Here is a 20,831-nt window from a genome sequence, read left to right as displayed (position 1 = left end):
TAGCGATGTGGAACATCTTTTCATGTGCCTGTTGGCCATCTGAATTTCTTCTTTGGAGAAGTGTCTGTTTAGCTTCTCTGCCAATTTTTTAATTGGCTTATTTGCTTTTTGTTTGTTGAGGTGCGTGAGCTCTTTATATAATTTGGATGTCAACCCCTTATCAGATATGTCATTTATGAATATATTCTCCCATACTGTAGGAAGTCTTTTTGTTCTAATGATGCTATCCTTTGCTGTACAGAAGCTTTTTAATTTGATATAGTCCCACTTGTTCATTTTTGCTTTTGTTTCCTGATTATGGAATCTTTGTATATTCAGCATTAGTCTTTTTTTGAGTATATGTGTCGCAATTTTCTTTTCCCAGTTTGTGGCTTATCTTTTCACTTTCCTAATTATCTTTAATTAATGATCAGAAGTTCTTAATTTTAATGAAGTCAAATTTATCAACCTTTGATGGTTAGTACTTTGTGTCTTGTTTAAGATATCTTTGCCTACTCCAAGGTTATGAAGATATTCTTTGTTTCTTGTACAAATTTCATTGTTTTACCTAAACAATTATGTTTATGATCCATCTCAAGTTAAGTTTCATGAAGGCTGCAAGGTGGAGCTAAAACAGTCACTTGCTCCAACACCATTTATTGAAAGTACCTTTCCCCCACTTCAAGAAGCTTACATAATTCATTTCAACCATTCTTTTTTTCTAATACATGCACTTAAATATGTGCGTTTTTAAGCTGTATCCCGTCAGTTTTAGCATATTGTGTTTCATTATCATTCTGTTTGAAACATTTTCTAGTTTCTCTTGTGAGTCATGGATTATTTAGAAATGTGTCCAAGACATAAGGACACTGAGCACAGCCGAGGCAGCCAACTGAACCCACAGCCTCATGGGGACCGAGCTGAGGGTGGGCGGAGCGGCTGCTTGCTTTTGTTTGTGCAGCCCTTGGGAGCTCTGGGGGTGGGTGGTCAGTTTCCACAGGTGTGTGAGGAGGCACCCTAGGGCGATATGCCTGATGAGTCCCCTGCCTGCACCCCGTCCTGCCTCCACCCCCCCACCCCCCAACACACACCATCTTTCTCCAGCTCTAAAACATGCTCCGGGCCATGTGAGGAAGAAAAAAAAGCAGGCCAGCCTGATCTCGCTGAGGGATCAAAACTAAGTCACTTAATCTCTAAGCCTCAGTTTCCTGATCTATGAAATGGTGATGATAACGTGATAATGTTTAATTCAGTGTTTTGATGAGCGTTCAGTGTACTGGATGGGGTCTTGCTGTGAGGCACTGGATAAACATAGAGCAGGTAAAGGGAAGAGGTGGGGAGGAAAACTGGCTTCTATGCCCAATGCTGACACAAAGTCTGGCTGTGGCCAGAACTGGGCAGAAGGACCCCTACACAGGGCTTCTTGGAGACAGTTTATGCAGAACCTATAGGGGCAAAATTGGGAAGTGGCCAGTGGGGCTGCTGGCAGAAGGGCTTGGTGAGCTGGGCAGGGGCCTGGTACTTGGGGGTTGGTTATCTTTTCTATCCAATGCCAGCAGATGACCACTCCCCAACAGGACTCAGCGTCCTCCCAGCTCCCAGCCCTCCCTCCTAGGCCTTCTTTGCGGCTGGAGGCAGAGGATGGGAAGGGGTAATGGCAGAAAGGAGGGAGACCGGAGAGCACTGGCAGCTGCTGCAGGGTTTCTTGAGCTGGGTTCCTCTCTACTGTCTCCAGCTGACCCTGGGCTCACCCTGAACCTGTCAAGCCAGGCACTGACTCACCCATATGACCAGTGACCTGGGCATCTCCAGGCCCATGTGCAGAGTTCCTGTGGCCTCTGTTCTTGTCTTCATAGAGCCTGAGTGGCAAGGATGGGCAGACTGGAGAGCTCCTGCGCCTTTACCAGAAAGAGCAATTCCTAGGTTGAGAATCATTTCCAGGCAGTCCAGTGGTTCCTGCTGTGAAAACACCTTCGATCCTGGGGCTTTAGTGGAGCCACTGAACATCCTCAGGGAGTCAGGTGGCTCCTTCTATTTGGAGGAATCAGGTACAATGGAGGGGACATATGTGTACTCTCCCCAGCCCAGCAGTGCCCTGCCTTGTGGAGGGTTGCTGGGACTCAAAATACACTCCCCAGAAATGTTGTTATACTCAACAAAACCACCTTGTGTGGGTTTCCTGTGCATATGGGCACTGGTGTCCCGTTTTGGACATGTTGAAGGTGGAGACTCACTCTGAGGCAGAAGGTAGGGTGCTACAACTCTCCCAGAAACAGAAGATTTCCCACAGAAAAGTGGGACCTGGCAGGCAGAAGGAAGGACTAGCTACCTCTCCAGGCCTCTGGAGATTTGGACATTGTGGGTTGTGGATGTCTTCAGAAGGGGCTGTGGTTGGAGATTAGGATGGCCTCTGCTGCACTGGAGGGGCCCAGGTGTCCAGACTGCAACCACATCCTATGAATTGGATTGGCTGTGCCTATTTGTCTGTCATCCCCGGGCCTTGTGACATTTCTCTGAGCACTCCAGCCACAGCTCAGCTGTTCTGGGGACCCCAATAAAGGGCCTGCTTCTAGCACTGAAGGGGAGGCCTGCCATGGGGAGGAGGACTGGCAGTTAGAGCAAGGCCTAAGGGGAAGGGGTATCTCTGAGCCTGAGCCCCCTTATCATCTGGGAAGGGGTCCTTACACCAGCTGTCCTTGCATGTCACCTGGCACTCCCTGGCTCAACGCCAGCCTACACTTTCACTGGTAACAGGCAAGCCTTATAACATCTTCCTATACCGACTGCACTAGTGGGGGTGAGGATTTAATAATGTGGGTAACTGTTGAATTGCTGTGTTGTATACTTGAAACCAATATAAGATTGTATATCAACGGTACTCCAATTAAAAAAAATGAAAAACCAAGACAAAACAGGTAAGCCCAAGATGCCTATCTGTGGGTCATGTAGCATGCACTCAATGAACAACTCTTGAATGGAATGAATGGGAGAGTGGCAAGTGTTCACAGTCATGCCACAAACATGACTCCCACCGAGGGGCTCCTGATCACAGTGGGAGCCCCTCCAGCTGATGGCTGAAGACACCAGCCTGAAATAACCCGCATCTGTCTTGCTCACCTCCTGGAATGACTAAGAAGACTACACTTCTCCAGGGAGCCTCTGCCTTTTGGAAGTCCTACAGATGAGTCACAGGGGCACGGACAGTGCACCGGTGGGGATCTGGTTTTCAAAACAAAGCTGGACTGGGGAAAACTGGACAGCTACATGCAAAAGAATGAAATTGGACCCTGTCTTACACCACACACAAAAATAAACTCAAAATGGATTAAAGACAAAAATGTAAGACCTACAACCATAAAACTCCTAAGAGAAAACATAAGCAGTAAAAAACTTTTAGATATTGGCAATAGCAATTTTTTTCTGGATAAGTCTCCCCAGGCAAGGGAGAAGAAGCAAAAATAACCAACTGGGACTACATCAAACTAAAAAGCTTCTCCACAGTGAAGGAAATCATCAACAAAACAAAAAGGTAACCCTTTGAATTGGAGAATACTTTTGCAAATCATTTATCCAATAACGGGTTAATAACCAAAATACATAAAGAATCCATATACCTCAACATCAAAAAACCAAATGATCCCATTAAAAAATGGACAAAGGACCTGAATAGACATTTTCCCAAGAAGATGTACAGTGACTAACAGACATGGGAAAAAAATGTGCAACATCACTAATCATCAGGGAAATGAACAAATCAAAACCACAATGAGATATTGCCTCACACCAGTCAGAATGGCTAATATAAAAAAGACAAGAAATAACAAGTGTTGGCAAGAATGCGGAGAAAAGGAAACCCTCCTACACTGTTGGTGGGAATGTAAAATGGTGCAGCCACTATGGAAAATAGTATGGAGTTTCCTCAAAAAATTAAAAATAGAAATACCATATGGACCAATAATTCCAATTCTAAGTATTTACCTGCAGAAAACAAAAACACTAATTTGAAAAGATATATGCACCCCTATATCACTGAAGCATGATTTACAATAGCCAAGATATGGAACTCACCTATGTGTTCACTGATAGATGAATGGATAAAGAAGATGTGGTACATATATGCAGTGGCATAGTACTCAGCCACAAAAAAGAATGAAATCTTGCCCTTTGTGACAACATGAGTGGACTAGAGGGTATTATGCTAAGTGAAATTAAGTCAGACAGAGAAAGACAAGTACCATAGATTTTACTTATATGTGAGTCTCTATAGAGAGAACAAACTGGTGGTTGCCATAGGGGACAGGGTGTAGGGGAATGGGCAAAACAGGTGAAGGGGATAAAGAAGTACAAACTTCTAATTATGAAGTAAGTAATCATGGGGATGAAAAGTACAGCATAAGGAATATAGTCAATAATTTTGTAATAACCTTGTATGGTGACAGATGGTAACTACACCTGTCATGGTGAGCATTTCCTAATGTATTTAATTGTGTACACTATGTTGTACACCTGAAACTAATGCAGTATTATATGTCAACTAAATTTCAATTTTAAAAAAATGCTGGATTGGGAGAGCCAGCTGCCCCCTGTGGGATAAAGCAGGAAAAGCATCCTTCGTGTGAGGACTACCTTGCCGGAAGAAAAAGAGCAGGATGGGCAGGGTTCTGGGTTCACACCTCCTTATCCTCACACTTGGTCTCTGGCACATAGCAACCACACTCTCACCTTTCCCCTCCCTGAAGTCAGGGTCCCTATGTTCGGGTCCCCAGACTCACCAAGTAGGCTCTGCATCCTCTCAGGTCTCACAAATTCTCCACCCAGAACATGCCACACATTTCTGAAGGTCCTTTTACCAACAAGCATTGTCTTGGGAACATCAGGCCAATTCCTGACCAGCAAAACCACCCACACAGGGTTTGTCCTCATTAGCAGATGTAAAGGGCTCCCAAGGTGCCTCCCAAGATGGGTTCATCAGGAAAGAAGATAAATGTAAGGACCGACAAACCCAATGAAAATAGAAAGTAGAAAAGCAGAAACTTAATTGTATCAAAATTTGATAAATCGAGCCAAAGACCGGTTATTTGCAAAAACTAATAAAATCTGATTAAACCAATGGAAATTCACTGCAGATACAAACACAGATACAGATGTAGATACACGGAGAGAACTCTGACAGAAACCCCACAGGCCATGTTTTGGGTCGATTCAGTGGTGGTGGTGTGAGGGCTGGGTGACACAGCGCTGGAAGGGAGGAGGGTGGGGTGGTGTGGGAAAGGATATAAACAAATGTTGATTTCCTCCTCTGGACTCCACTTGGATTTATGGGTGGCATGAGAGCTCAGGTTCCTGCGGTTATGGTCTAAGCCTACGCACACTCCTATCAATGTCAAGGTGGCTACAGATGTTTGTTGGCTGACTCACTGACTGAATCAGCTCAGGGGGTAGCTGATTTCCCAACCCCAGGTAAAAGAAAAGGAGTCTACTTTTTCAGGCAGGAACCAGCCTTGGGGCATAGCCCGGGCCAGTGTTAAGCTGTATAACTAGCCAGTTTTGCAAACCACCTCCCCGTTATGGGTCCAAGGAACTTGCATTGTTCCTTGCCTGGCTTCTCCCCGACTCCCACTCAAGCTTCATGACTGAGTAAAGGCCTCCCCTCCCAAGACACCTTCCCAAGCCAACTTCCTGCCCCTTCTGTCAGCTGAGGTTAATGCCCATCCTGGTCCCTTGTGGTTCTGGGCATTCTTCCATTCTTCTATCAAAGAATTTAGCCCATTGACTTTTTAAAAATTCTTTTGCTTTTAATTTTTATTATGGAAATTTCCAAACACATACAATGGTAGCTGTAACAGGATAATGAAGCCCATGTACCCATCACCCAGTTTCAACAATTACCAATTCACAAACAATTTTATTTCATCTATATCACCTCTTGTTATCCCTCCTACCATGGATTATTTTGAAGCAAATCGCAGACTTCCTATCATTTTATCAGAAAACATTTCATTATACTTCTCTAAAAGATAGAAGGTACTTTAAAAAAATGGGATTGTAATCACAATAGCGTCACTGCAGCTAAAAAAATTAAGCTATCCCTTAATGTCACAAGTATGCAATGTTTATGTTTCTCTCATCATTGCACTGTGTTTTCATGTTTGGTTTTCTTGACTGCATCCCCCACTGGGCCTGACCAGGGACCTGGGCTGCCCCTGTGAGTGCTTCAGCCCTTGCCCATCACTGCCTATGAAGCTGATGCACTGTGCACCCACACCCAGGTGAAGACAGCCACTGTTCTGTAGTTGAGCAAAGACACTGAGTGGGTGGGAGGCAGACCCCACCAGAAAATGAAGAGCTGTCCTTTGCCTGGGTGCTGAAAAGGCCCAGCCAAGTGCACAGAACCCACACCTCAACTCACTCAAGGCACCTTTCCAAAAACCAAATGCAGTCCCTGCTGCCCACCAACATATCTGCAGTCAGACTTTTCAAGGATGGGTCTGGGCACAGGATTTGGGGAAAGTCCCTCAGGTATATTTGGTATATGGCCTTTCCTGAGTTCCAGCTGGCCTGATACCTTCTTCACTGTACACCAATCTGAGAGCGTACACCAACCTGAGAAGAGAAAGCCCTGCGGCAGGCCACTGGGCCCAGGTATAATGTCTGGAAAAAAGATCAATGTCAGTTGCCAGGGAGGCCTTGACACCAGGTCTGCTTTGTGATAAGGTTACCATTCTCAGGGGAGACAGGGACTGGCACTTCACTGGATTATTAAGGGACCACCTCCTCAGAGAGTCTTTCCCTCCTCTCCTGCCTCCTCCCTCTGGGTAGTAGGATGTGACCCTCTGAATTCCTAGGGCTGTTACCCAGAGCCAGCCACAGGAGAGCTCAAGGCTAGCCTGATCCAAGAACAGGCATCAGTGCCCATCGGTGCAAGAAGCTGCCACAGCCCCACCCTCTGCTGACCGCCCCCTCCCCATGCAATCTGAACCCCAAGACCAAATGTTGGTGCTGACCCCAGGCCAAAGGTTGCCAGATTGCAACCTGTGGTTTTGACCCACTGCTGTGAAGACTTCCTCAGGTCTCATCCTGGTCAGAACAGCCTGTGTGAACCTGGGCCACAAACCCCAGCATTCTCTTCATCATCCTCCTGCAGCCTTGGGCCAGCTCAGTTTGTACACTCAGTTTGAGGCCTTGAAGCACATTCAGCCTGCATCCCTTTCCCCAGTGGGCATGTAAACAGGCCTCTAGAGCAGTGACAGAAGGCTGCAGCATGTGGGACCCTGTATGTCCTATCATCACAAAGAGCAGTCTTCACCCTGGCCTCGTGCTGATGAGAGCAGGCGCGGAAACAGGCCTGATGACACAAAGCGGAAGGGAGCAGCCATTAGCACTAATGAGGCAGGCAGCATGAAAGCTTTTTACTTTGAATCTGCTCGCTTGCCCAGGGAACAGTCCGTTCTGTCCCCTTGGCTTCCAGGAACTCCAGGCGGAAAAGGGTTTGGGGGCAGGAGCAGGGGTGGTGGTCTTGGAGAAGTCTGGAGGGATAGGGCCGGAGTATGTCGGTGGGGGGCAGGACCAGGGATGGAGGCATAAGGGCCTGGGTTTTGGCTGGATGGCTTTTCCCCAGGGTCTAGGTCTGCACCCCACCCCCACCCCACTCTGGCCACCGGCCTGTCACACCCTTCAATACCCTTGACCAGAGTTCCTGGAAGCAGAGGAAACAACACGTCACATAGGGTCTGAGTGAGCATATCCAGGGCCACAAATTAAATTAAGATTTCAGGGCTGCCTGCCTTGTTATTGCTAATGGCTCCAGCCTGCCCACCCCCGACCCCAGGTCCCTTTCCTGCAGAAATTTGGGAGCCCTGGGTACCCTACATTGTTCCCAAACTTTGTTTGGCTCCTAGCAACCTCGCCTAAAAGTGGAGATCGGCAGCCCTCTTGTAGAGCACCAAAAAGCCTGGGTTCTAGGGACAGAGGCCTGAGCTGTGCCCCCACCCTCCAGGGAGGGCCCTTCATGCCCTGGCTGCAGGGAGCAGTCACGTGTGGCCCCTTCATTAGACCCTGCCATATAAGACAAGGGCAGGGGGTGGCTAGGAACTCTCCCAGCCAGGACCCAGCAAGCAGAGGTAAGTCCTCAGGGGGCAGAAACTCCTACTCTCTGGGGGCTTCTCTCTGGGGTAGGGCACCTGGGGGGTGCACTGAGGATGAGGAAGGACTAAGTGGTGGGTCTTCCTGCTGAGCCAGGCCATGCTGACCGCAGTGCTGCTGAGCTGTGCCCTGCTGCTGGCACCACCTGCTGTGCAGGGGGCCCAGATGGGCTTGGCTCCCCTGGAGGGCATCAGAAGGCCTAACCAGGCCCTGTTCTCAGACCTCCCAGGTCAGTGTGGGCAGTGGTGGGGCTAGGTGGGGTTTGGACATCCTTTGGTCGAAACTATCTTGCCTTGTCTGAGCCCTTCTTACCCCTTCCCTACTCCAGGCCTGGGAGGTGGGTGTTTTGTGCATGGTGGGTTCTGCTCTCACATTATCTGTCCCAGGCCTGGGCCTGCTACCCCCACTAAAGAGGACAACTACAGAACAGGCGGAGGCAGCTCAGCTGCAGGAGGCTGAAGCCTTGGCAGAGGTAATTGCTCAGGGAAAGGGGTGAGGCCACACACCTTGGGAGGGGGCATCAGGCATCATTCCCCTCTTTCTACTCCCTGAGCCCCCTCACCTGGGGTGACGCTGCTGACAGATGCTCCACTGCCATTTAGCCTGGATTGAGGCAGATGAGATCCCTCGAGGTGCTTTTGTAGGCACATGCCTTCGTTCCTGTTCCCCCCTGCCTGCAGTTGCTAGACCCTGAAGGACGCGAGGCACGCTCCCCACGTCGCTGTGTACGGCTGCAAGAGTCCTGTCTGGGACACCAGGTACCATGCTGCGACCCATGTGCCACATGCTACTGCCGTTTTTTCAACGCCTTCTGCTACTGCCGCAAGCTGGGTACTGCCACGAACCCCTGCAGCCGTACCTAGCTGGCGGACGTCGGGTCGGGGATGGGACAAGGGGGCATGAATAAAGGATGGGACCAACCACGAGGCTGTGGCGTTATTTCGAATGTGGCCGTCGGAAGGGAGACGTCAAAGCAGGGGTGGGTGTGCCGCCAAACCGAGAAACCACACACACCCCCTACCCCAGAGCCTGGGCTAATTAACCCATCTGAGTCACTTACCCCGTAAGCTCTTAGGGCGCCAGGTGCCACAGGCAGAAGCAGAGAAGGGCCGCGCTCCAGCCATCCAGAATCCCGTGCAGTAAATGCTGGGAAGACCGGGTTGCAGCGCTGCACACAGGGGCTCTAACTCCCGGCTACAAACAAGCATTAGACTCCAGGGCCTGCTTGCTGATAACTCGATGGGTGAACCCCAGCAAAGCCCGCCCTTTACAGATCTTTAGTTTCCTCTAGAAGGGAGGCTGACTCAACAGTCTGAACTATTTACAAGCATAAAAAGCACCGCCCACTTTCATCTTTACTCTGCCGGCCCCCTCAGGCCAGGTGCACTAGAGCTGGGAGAGCTTGAGGGAGGGTTCAATAGAATACCCGCGGCCACGGGCGCCACCTCGCGGCCAGTCTCGGACACTCCACACCACTCGAAGCCAGAACGCAGGGGGCACTCCTCCCCTAAAGCGCGCAGGCACTAAGGACAGCCCTGCAGTCCGCACCTGCGCAACGCTTCCACACGAAACCTCCCGGAAGCCGGGCGCCGCTCAGAGTCCCGCCCCATTGTAGTCACGTGAAGCGCTTGCGCATCATCCGACGTGCTTGACAGCCCGCTGTGGGCGCCGCGTCATCTGATCTTAAGAGAGGTGCTGCGTGCCGACCCATCGGGGTTCCCCGGTCCCGCCGCAGCCATGTCGTTCTTCCCGGAGCTTTACTTCAACGTGGACAATGGTTATTTGGAGGGACTGGTGCGCGGCCTAAAGGCCGGGGTGCTCAGCCAGGCGGACTACCTCAATCTGGTGCAGTGCGAGACGCTCGAGGGTGAGCAACGGGGCCCGGTTTCTGGGCCTCGAAAGGCCGTCCAGGAAATCGGCCTAAGCCTGAGGGTTCCGAGGCTGGGCGGGGAAGCTGGAGCCGGGGGTTCTCGAAGGGCCTGAGAGGCCCCTCTTGGAATCGGGGGCTGATGGCGGGCGCGCAGGAAGGAAACCTACCCCCGTTTGCGGCTCCGCGCAGGCCCAGAAGCCAACAAGGCTTTAAGAACCGCAGTGGTCCACCTCTGCTGGGGTCGCCTCTTTTCCCCTTATGCCTGTTGTGCAGTTTGGAAGAAAGGATCTCTTGGGAGTGGTTGATCAGTGCCCGATGTGCTCATACAAGCCTCTTTGTCTTGACGTAGCCGGGAGCTGTCCCGTGGCAACACTTAGGCAAGCAGGCAGAAAAGTCCCTCAGTTTCTCCCTAACAAATACACCATGGCATTTGGGATCATTTTGTCTTCGCGATGGCTGGCGAAGACAATGTAAACCTTCCTCGGGGAATGGCTGGCCCAACTTAGTGAGAGTTATATCCCATCGCCAAACAACTGGTTGAGCTGTTTGGGAGAGCAAGGGGTAAGCCCTGAACGTCTGTAAGTTTGTACTCATGTATTTAGTCAGTAAGTCCCACTCCCTCAGCGAGAAGCCTTTTGGGACAGGATTTCTTATCACAAGAATGGTGCGAAGCTGAGCTTTTCCTTGTCCTCAGCACACATAGCCCCAAAGTGGGATTGACTCCCTCAGGACAGCTGCATCAAAATTTTTAAAATTGAATAATGATTGATATACAATCTTATGTTGGTTTCAAATGTACAACAGGGTTCAACAGTTACCATATTATTAAATCCTCACCCCCTCTATTGTGTTTAGTATCTATTAATTTAGAAAGATGTTATAGAATCATTGACTATATTCTCCATGCTGCGCTACTGTCCCGGTGACCAATTTATATTGTGATAGCGAATTACTGTGCCCCTTTATCCCCTCCACCTAGCCGAGCACCTCCCTCTTGGTAACCACTAGTCATTTCTCAGTGTCTATGAGTCTACTGCTGTTTTGTTCCTTCTGTTTTGCTTTGTTTTTATATTCTACAAATAAGTGAAATCATACAGCTTTTTACAATCATACAATTTTTTAAATTAAGGTATCACCCTTATGATATACACTCTTATGAAGGTTTTTAATGAAAAACGTTGTGGTTACTACATTCACCCATATTATCAAGTCCCCCTATACCCCATTGAGGTCACTGTCCATCAGTGTAGTAAGATGCCACAGAGTCACTACTTGTCTTCTCTGTGCTACACTGTCTTCCCCATGAACCCCCCTCCACACCCCATGTGTACCAATCATAATACCCCTAGATCCCCATTTCCCTCCCCCACCCCTCCTCTTTGGTAACTGCTAGTCCCTTCTTGGAGTCTGAGTCTGCTGCTGTTTTGTTCCTTCAGTTTTGCTTCATTGTTATACTCCACAAATAAGGGGAATCATTTGGTACTTGTCTTTCTCCGACTGGCTTATTTCACTGAGCATAATACCCTGTAGCTCCATCCATGCTGTTGCAACTGGTAGGATTTGTTTTCTTCTTATGGCTGAATAATATTCCATTGTGTATATGTACCATATCTTCTTTATTCATTCATCTACTGATAGACACTTAGGTTGCTTCCATATCTTAGCTATTGTAAATAGTGCTGTGATAAAGATAGGGGTGCATATGCCTCTTTGAATCTGAGATCTTGTTTCCTTTGGGTAAATTCCTAGGAGTGGAATTTCTGGGTCAAATGGTATTTCTATTTTTAGTTTTTTGAGGAACCTCCATATTGCTTTCCACAATGGTTGAACTAATTTACATTCCCACCAGCAGTGTAGGAGGGTTCCCCTTTCTCCACAGCCTCGCCAGCATTTGTTGTTGCTTGTCTTTTGGATGTTGGCCATCCTAAGTGGTGTGAGATGATATCTCATTGTGGTTTTAATTTGCATTTCCCTGATAATTAGCGATATGGAACATCTTTTTACGTTCCTGTTAGCCATCTGAATTTCTTCTTTGGAGAAGTGTCTGTTCATATCCTCCACCCATTTTTTTTTTTGAGAGGGCATCTCTCATATTTATTGATCAAATGGTTGTTAACAGCAATAAAATTCTGTATAGGGGACTCAATGCACAATCATTAATCAACCCCAAGCCTAATTCTCAACAGTCTCCAATCTTCTGAAGCATAACGAACAAGTTCATGCATCGTGAACAAGTTCTTACATAGTGAAAAAGTTCTTATGTGGTGAACAGTGCAAGGGCAGTCATATCACAGAAACTTTCGGTTTTGATCACGCATCATGAACTATGAACAATCAAGTCAGATATGATTATCCATTTGATTTTTATACTTGATTTATATGTGAATCCCACATTTTTCCCGTTTTTTGTTTTTTTTTTACTAAAATGCTGAAGTGGTAGGTAGATGCAAGATAAAGGTAGAAAACATAATTTAATGCTGTAAGAGGGCAAATGTAGATGATCAGGTCTGTGCCTATAGACTAAGTATTAATCCAAGCTAGACAAGGGCAACAAAACATCCACAGATGCAGAAGATTTCTCTCAAAACAGGGGCGGTGAGGTTCTAAGCCTCACCTTTGTTGATCCCCAATTTCTCACCTGATGGCCCCCCTGCGACTGTGCCTGTCTTAGGTTGTTCCTCCCTTGAGGAATCTTACCCGTCTCTGGCTAACCAGTCATCTTCTTCCTCCACCCATTTTTTAATCGGGTCATTTGCTTTTTGGGTGTTGAAGTGTGTGAGTTCTTTATATATTTGGATGTTAACCCCTTGTCAGATATATCATTTATGAATATATTCTCTCATACTGTGGGATGCCTTTTTGTTCTGCTGATGGTGTCCTTTTGCTGCACAGAAGCTTTTTAGTTTGATGTAGTCCCATTTATTCATTTTTGCTTTTGTTTCCCTTGCTCGAGAGGATGTGTTCAGAAAAGAGTTACTCATGTTTATATTCAAGAGATTTTTGCCTATGTTGTCTTCTAAGAGTTTTATGGTTTCATGACTTATATTCAGGTCTTTGATCCATTTTGAGTTTCCTTTTGTGTATGGGGTTAGACAGTAATCCAGTTTCATCCTCTTACATGTAGCTGTCCAGTTTTGCCAACACCAGTTGTTGAAGAGACTGTCATTTCCCCATTGTATATCCAAGGCTCCTTTATCACATATTAATTGACCATATATGCTTGGGCTTATATCTAGACTCTCTATTCTGTTCCATTAGTCTATGGGTCTGTTCTTGTGCTAGTACCAAATTGTCTTGATTACTGTGACTTTGTAGTAGAGCTTGAAGTTGGGGGAGTGGAATCATCCAGCTTTATTCTTTCTTCTCAGGATTGCTTTGGCTATTCGGGGTCTTTTGTGGTTCCCTATGAATTTTAGGACTATTTGCTCTAGTTCTTTGAAGAATGCCATTGGTATTTTGATAGGGATTGCATTGAACCTGCAGATTGCTTTAGGCAGGATGGCCATTTTGACAATATTAATTCTTCCTATCCACGAGCACGGGATGTATTTCCATTTATTGGTGTCTTCTTTAATTTCTCTCATGAGTGTCTTGTAGTTTTCAGGGTATAGGTCTTTTACCTTCTTGGTTAGGTTTATTCCTAGGTATTCTATTCTTTTTGATGCAGTTGTGAATGGAATTGTTTTCCTGATTTCTCTTTCTGCTAGTTCATCATTAGTATATAGGAATGCAACAGATTTCTGTGTATTAATTTTGTATCCTGCAACTTTGCTGAATTCAGTTATTAGATCTAGTAGTTTTGGGGTGGATCCTTTAGGGGTTTTTTTGTACAATATCATGTCTTCTGCAAACAATGACACTTTAACTTCTTCCTTACCAATCTCGATGCCTTTTATTTCTTTGTGTTGTCTGATTGCCCTGGCTAGGACCTCCAGAACTATGTTGAATAAAAGTGGGGAGAGTGGGCATCCTTTTCTTGTTCCCGATCTTAAAGGAAAAGCTTCCAGCTTCTCACTGTTAAGTGTGATGTTGACAGCTGCATCAAATTTACTTAATTAAAGATGTCCCTGATTCCTGTCTTCACCTCCCCCTCCCCCAGGTGGTAGTGAAGCACACTGGCTGGGATGTGAGTTCCATTCCTGACCTCCTAGAGAAACCTTTGAGCAGAGGTACTGTTAGCCTCATGGTTGGTAGCTGGAGGGGGAAAACAGCCAGATGATTAACACTCTGGTGAAAATTTTCTCATCCAAAACATATTGAGGTTAAAAGTGGACTCAATTTTTTAAAAAATTAGTTATTGTTGATCTTGCAAACTTGACCAGTAATGTGAATAAATACCTTTACGTTTTAAAGCTTAATGAAGTTAAAATATATTAACTGTGGACTCTAAGTTTTAACATAAATATACAAAAAAAAGCTGTTCACGTCCATTATGAGAGTGGAGGTGGGGAAGGACAGGAGAGCACCTTAGGGTGCTGGTTTGAAGAAGCTTGCCAGCAACCTGATTGTCTACACTGGGGAAAGGAGGAGGAACAAAGGGAGGCTGCCTTGTAGGGCCTGGCACACAGTTGGCAATTAATGTGAGTTTTGTGGACTGATTGGGACTGGAGGAAGACCTTTCTTCGCTTAAATCTGAAAGCAAACACTGCTAATTACCAACTGGCATTTGGTTAACTTGTTTCTTTTGTGGGCTTTCCTCACCCCTGCTGCTGCCTGCCCTCCCTCTCTCCTCCTATAGCGCTTCTGGGGGCACATTTTCCCAGTAGCCCCTCAAGCATCCTCCATAAACATGTTAGGCCATTCTTCCTGCACAGCCACTCAGCACTTGGCCTGCCTTGTGGATAACCATGCAGACCTTTGGCATGACACTGAGGGCTTCCCTTACCCCTTCACACATCCTCCTTTCCCTCACACAAGCCATCTCCCCAGCTCTTGGTGCACACAGTGTGGTGGACTTGGGAGTTAGACAAATCTGAGTTTGAACCCCAACCCAGCCAATTACTGGATTACTTTAGGCAAGTTATTTAATACATCTGGGCCTTGAGTCCTTCATCTGGTATATTAACAACAGCACCTAGCTCGTAAGGTTGTGAGATGTCAACAAGCTACTATGTGTACAACACTGAGCCCAGCACCAGCACAGAGTGAGCACTAGGTAAATGTTACCTCTTGTTTTCAGTATTGTTTACATCTGCCATTCCCTCTGCTTCTTTCTCATCTCTGTGAAGCCCAGTGATTCCCACCCTTCAAAGCCCAGACTTAGTAGCACTGCATCTTAGAACCTCTTCGTTGTCATGCTAGGCTAGAATGTGGTAGCCTACACCCAGTTGCAGCTCCTGTCATTGTGCTCTTTTCCTAGAAGTTTCTCCTTGTAGAGTTTGGGATTCTTGGGACTCTGTATGTCAGACTCTCAGAGGCAGGAGATAACCAGAAGCAGGAAGGAGCAGCCAGAAACCCCATTGTCCTCTACAGAAAGACCTTCTCTGCTTCTGAAGGTGACACTAGAAGCCAGCCTACAGGCCTTTGTCATTAGATGGTTTTGCCTCCCGATCTCCAGGGGAAGGGGAAAGAGGATGGGTAGGGGAGACCAAGGAAGCCTGTGGTCCCTAGAGAGATCTGTATGTGTGTCCTGAGGTGATGAGGTTTCCAAAGAACATGTTTCAGATGTTGGACAGTTGCAGGGGGCATTGGCCGGAGGATATTTGTTCTGCAAAGTAGAGCAAGTATGTAGCTTCCATTACACCCCAGCCTTCCTCTTCAGATTCTGCTCGAGCAGGGCATCTGCTACTGGCTTCTTCTGCAAGAACTCAGTCTCTTAGGACCACTGAAGCTTGTGTGTCCCCCATTGTCTCTCTTGCTTGTCTTACTCAGAGGTAGGAGAAGGAAGGACAGGTCTTACTGCTGTGCTGAGGTGAAGGAACATAGCTGGGTAGTCACAGAAACTCTTTTCAGCTCTGAGTGTTTCTAGATGTGTTGAATGCCTTCTGGGAGTTGGGTGCTGTGCTAGGGACTTGTGGGGAAGAGGAAGTGGGTCAGAGATACACAAAGAGAAATCATACAGTGTTACTTAGAATGTTTTCATTCCTTTAACATATACTTATGAAACACCTATCTTATGCCAGGCATTGTGATAGGGGCAGAGATACTTTGTTGAATAATGTTCTCTTGACTCTCATGATCTGGAGTTGGAGGTCGATGGAGGCAGAGGAAGACATTAAGACATCAGTGTAGCATAGCAGTTACAGACGTGGGCTTACTGCTTCATGGCTCGGTGGCCATGTAACCTCTCTCCTGAGCTTCTTCATCTGTAAAATGGTAGTAATAACAGCAGTGATCTCATGGGGTGGTTATGAAGGTTAAGCATAATACATATAAAGCACTTACCATGAACTTGACACATGGTAAATGCTGAGTCAGTGTGTTAGCTGCTGTTATTGTTATTTTAAAGTAAACTAAATATATAATTGCACATTAAGGGTGATGCCTGTGAAAGGGACAGATGGAGAGGTGACCAAGATCATGGGGGAACTTTGTTGAGAGAGCATGACTGGTTAAGGCCCTGATGAGGAAAGGATATTCAGGCTGAGATGTGAACTGCAAGGAGCCAGTCATGCAGAAAGCTGGGGGAAGAGCATTTCAGGTAGAGACCAGCATATGAAGGCAGAAATTTTAGGCCAGTTAAAGGGACCTACAGGACCTTTGGGTGGCAGGGTGTGGGGAATAAGAGTCTTCTGGGAACCCAGACCCTTGGTTAAAAAAAAAAAAATCAGTCTGAGCCCCGGGGAGGAAGCCCCTGGGTCCTTAGCACTGATTTGGGGACAGAGATGGTGATGGCATGAAGCATCACCTTCCACAGAGGCCTGCTGAGTTTGGGGTTCTTGCATGTATTTCAGACCATTAGGAGCACGTGTAGTGCTACTTCAATGTTCAAATGTTCATTTGGTGACTCAGGGAACAATTCCTGAAGACCTACTGTGTGCCATTCCCCGGGCCTTCCAAGCAAGCCAGGTAGGTATTTCAGGCACTACCATAGTTGTGCGTCTGAACTCTCAGCTTTGTCCCTGGGATGAGCCTAAAAGCGTTGCTATTAATTTGGCTGACTGGATGGGAGACCCAGCTCTGCCCTCTAGACCAGCCCCCTTCCTCATTTCTCTTTAAAACTACCTATTATGGATATCATCAAACATAGTCATATTAGAAGGAATAGTATAATGAACCCATAAATAATAATCATCTAACTACAACAATTACCACTTCTTGTTACAACAGTTTTTTATCTTGTTTCAATAATAGCTCCACTTATCCCCCAACTCCTGAATTATTATTATTAAAAAAATTTTTTTTAAATTTTGGTACCATTAATCTACAATTACATGAGGAACATCATGTTTACTAGACTCCCCCCATCACCAAGTCCCCCCCACATACCCCATTACAGTCACTGTCCATCAGTGTAGTAAGATGCTGTAGAATCACTACTTATCTTCTCTGTGTTGTACAGCCCTCCCCGTGCCCCCCCCCCACATTATACATGCTAATCATAATGCCCCCTTTCTTCCCCCCAACCCATCCCTCCCTTCCCACACATCCTCCCCAGTCCCTTTCCCTTTCGTAACTGTTAGTCCATTCTTGGGTTCTGTGATTCTGCTGCTGTTTTGTTCCTTCAGTTTTTCTTTGTTCTTATACTCCACAGATGAGTGAAATCATTTGGTACTTGTCTTTCTCTGCCTGGCTTATTTCACTGAGCATAATACCCTCTACCTCCATCTATGTTGCTGCAAATGATAGGATTTGTTTTCTTCTTATGGCTGAATAATATTCCATTGTGTATATGTACCACATCTTCTTTATCCATTCATCTACTGATGGACACTTAGGTTGCTTCCATTTCTTGGCTATTGTAAACAATGCTGCGATAAACATAGGGGTGCATATGTCTTTTTTTAAACTGGGCTGCTGCATTCTTAGGGTAAATTCCTAGGAGTGGAATTCCTGGGTCAAATGGTATTTCTATTTTTATTTTTTTGAGGAACCTCCATACTGCTTTCCACAATGGTTGAACTAATTTACATTCCCAGAAAAATGGTGATATTCTAATTCTATGTTTTCTTCTGCAATTGCTGGCTTGAATACTTCTGTACCTGGAAACTTCCACTGGTAAACTACTTGGTTACCCTGAAATACAGTCCATATGGGAGAGGCAGGATAAATACTTTGTTCTCTCCTATATTTACCAGCTTTCAAAATAAGGAGTTGGTTCTCTGGCATCCTCCAAAGATGACTAATGAGGTTCTTTTGTTTTGTTTGTTTAGTATCATAACACATGTATGGATTTTAATATATTTTTTGTGTTTCAGTCCTAACTTTACTGATGCTCAGATTGTCCCTTGGCCAGTGAGAGCTCATTCAGTAGGCTGCTTTTTGACACAGCCCTGTAGCCTTTGAGAGCTTCTACTTCTGAGATAACATGTTCTCATCTTGTACATTTCCTGACCCAGACCTAGAGTTATCAGTTCTCTTAGACCTGATTCTTTTCATTGGAAAGTAATATTTAGAGACCATAATCTGAGTCCAGGAGCTTCTTCTTACTACTGGGTAGGTCATTGTTTCTAGGAGTTTCTGTGAATAGCTCTATTCTTACTCAGAAATTTGGGAAAATACCGAAAAGCATATGGCTTGCTGTATTATGCAGCTACAACTCAGCTAATGGGTACCAGATGCCAGTTCCCTAATATGGAATGGAGGTTCTGCCTAACACCTGGGTCAGTCAGGGCATCTCCTTCCTGTTGTAAAGAAATACAAATAACATTCAGGAGGAGGAGAGCCAGTGAATTAGACACTCAGGGACCATGGCTGAAGAGCTCACATGTGTGATACACTGTCTTCTGGAACACTACCCTTCCATGTCCGAAGTTGCTTTTCTTCTGTTCATTACAATGCTTCCTTCTGCATTTCAGCATTATTTCACAAGAGGCAGTTTCATAGGGGAAGAGGAAAGGGAGACTCCAGCCAGACCAGGCTTGGCCAATCACCAGTCATATGAAACTGCCAATGCAAACGTAGATGGTGTCTTCTGGGAGTGACAAGTCGTTCAGCACTTCATGTGGTATGGCTAGGGGTGCAGCTGGAAAGTTAGGTAGAAGTCAGCTCTGAGGGATTGCAAAAGCCATAGGAAGTGCATTATCCTGAGTGCAGGCAAGAGGAAGGTGAAACTGTCAGAATTCAATTGAGAACGTCCTTGCAGTTTGGAAAGTGGATTGGAGGAGGGGGCCACAACAGAGGTGGGATGAATAGTTTGCAGCGGCATGTAAATCATCCAGGCCAGAGATGATGACAGCCTCTCTTCAGGCATTGTGGGGGAATTTTAGGAAGAGGAATTGATTGGACTTGAGGGTAGGATAAGGGGGCTGGGGAAGAACCAAGCATCAAAGGCTGATGTCTTCATTTCTGGCCTAGGCAACTATGTAGGTGGCAAAGTGAAATGGTGGTAGAATGTGCAAGGAGCAGAGTGATAGGATGGGATGGAGGGAGTCCGTGAGCCGTTTGCGTGGCAATATAGAGGCTATTTTTGGTAATCAGGTGTGAGGGCTGAACTTGGGAGACAGCTTTAGGAATCTGAGTAGAAGTGTGCTTCTCAGAGCATGGAGTCAGAGGAGTAGAGACTCAAGATGAGACCATGCCCCAGGAAGGGCTTCTGTTAAGCAAGTGAGTTTGGAGATGGGAGGGGAGATGATCCTGCCAAAAAGGGCAGAGGCATCCCCTGAGAGGTGAGGAGCCTGGAGGAGAACCGGGAAAGTGGGGACAGGAGGATGAATGTCACAGGTGGCCAAGAGATTGAAAAAAATCAGACAGCCTTCCGTTTGGTGGTGTTATTCAAAGGTGTTGGTCATGACTTTAATGAGAACAGAGGAGAGTGGGATTAGGAGCTGACAGCAGTGAATAGAGGGGGTGGGCAGTTAGGACATATGGAGAGAGCAGGATTCACTGATGAACTAATCCCAGCTTGGCCATTTACTGGCTTTGTGACCTTGGGCAAGTCATTTATCCTCAGCTATACAATAGGGAATACTAATAGCATATCTCCAAGATGTTTGTGAGGTATTATAGGCACAGGGCCTGGCACCCAGGGAACAGTCAGAGGAGCCAGCTGCTCCCACCGTGGTCATTCCCTCCTGTCACTCCTAGGGGGCAGGCACCATGCTGGGCCTCGAGTGGGTAATGAAAACATGCCACACAGACCTTGCTTGGGGGCAAGTGCGCCTGCCTAATGGGCAGACTTCTGTATATCAAAACAGCATTGAGTGTACAGTAGGGACAGGGTATATTTTGGGGGGGTAGGAGCATGTGGGGAGTGACAGTTAAAGGTGTACAGGGTTTCTTTTGGGAATGATGAAAATGTTCTAAAGTTGCTTGTGGTGATGGTTGCGCAACTCTGTGAACATCCTAAAAACCACCAGATTGTACACTTTAAATGGGTAAATTGTGTGGTATATGATTACATCTCAGTAAAGCTGTTAGCAAAAAAAAAAAAAAAAAAAGCTATGTCAAGGAAGTGGGAAAAAGGAATGGCATTAGCCGTCTCCAGGACATGAAACTGCATGCAGCGTCAGCAGAGCTTCGGGACCTGGGAGGAGAGTGGGGAACAAGGTCAGGGATGTGCGGGGGCTGAGTGTGGACAGGTGTGTCGGGCTGCTTCAAGGGTGCCTCGGAAGAACCTTAGCTTAGGAGGGATGAAGATTATGATTTTTTAAAAAGCCAGGGTTGGGGTGGGGAGTCTTAGGTTAGATCAAGGTTAATGTGTGGGAAATGTCTTGTCCAAGAGTTTCTGTTTATAGTTTTG

General features: G+C 46.5%; 2 protein-coding genes across 3 annotated transcripts in view; both read left to right on the top strand.

Annotated features, from left to right (window-relative positions):
- Positions 1-9,484, top strand: part of AGRP (agouti related neuropeptide) — a 58,197-nt gene extending 48,713 nt beyond the window's left edge. The window contains exons 1-4 of one of the 2 annotated variants that reach the window (XM_036897582.2): positions 7,756-8,099; positions 8,218-8,350; positions 8,508-8,593; positions 8,802-9,484. In XM_036897582.2, coding sequence (XP_036753477.1) covers positions 8,221-8,350; positions 8,508-8,593; positions 8,802-8,984 — 399 coding nt within the window. In that variant the 5' untranslated portion in view covers positions 7,756-8,099; positions 8,218-8,220 and the 3' untranslated portion in view covers positions 8,985-9,484. Of the gene's footprint in view, positions 1-7,755; positions 8,100-8,217; positions 8,351-8,507; positions 8,594-8,801 lie in introns of those variants that run through there. The other variant, XM_057493214.1, reaches the window with a different exon arrangement.
- A 263-nt stretch (positions 9,485-9,747) lies between these two features.
- Positions 9,748-20,831, top strand: part of ATP6V0D1 (ATPase H+ transporting V0 subunit d1) — a 40,089-nt gene continuing 29,005 nt past the window's right edge. Inside the window, exon 1 of the mRNA XM_036897581.2 lies at positions 9,748-9,988. Within this exon, the coding sequence (XP_036753476.1) occupies positions 9,859-9,988 (130 nt within the window). The 5' untranslated portion in view covers positions 9,748-9,858. The remainder of the gene's footprint in view (positions 9,989-20,831) is intronic.

Source organism: Manis pentadactyla, chromosome 15 (genome assembly GCF_030020395.1).
Source record: "Manis pentadactyla isolate mManPen7 chromosome 15, mManPen7.hap1, whole genome shotgun sequence".
Classification (NCBI taxonomy): domain Eukaryota; kingdom Metazoa; phylum Chordata; class Mammalia; order Pholidota; family Manidae; genus Manis; species Manis pentadactyla.
The sequence above is the reverse complement of the archived record's forward strand: the minus strand, read 5'-3'. Positions and strand labels throughout refer to the sequence as shown.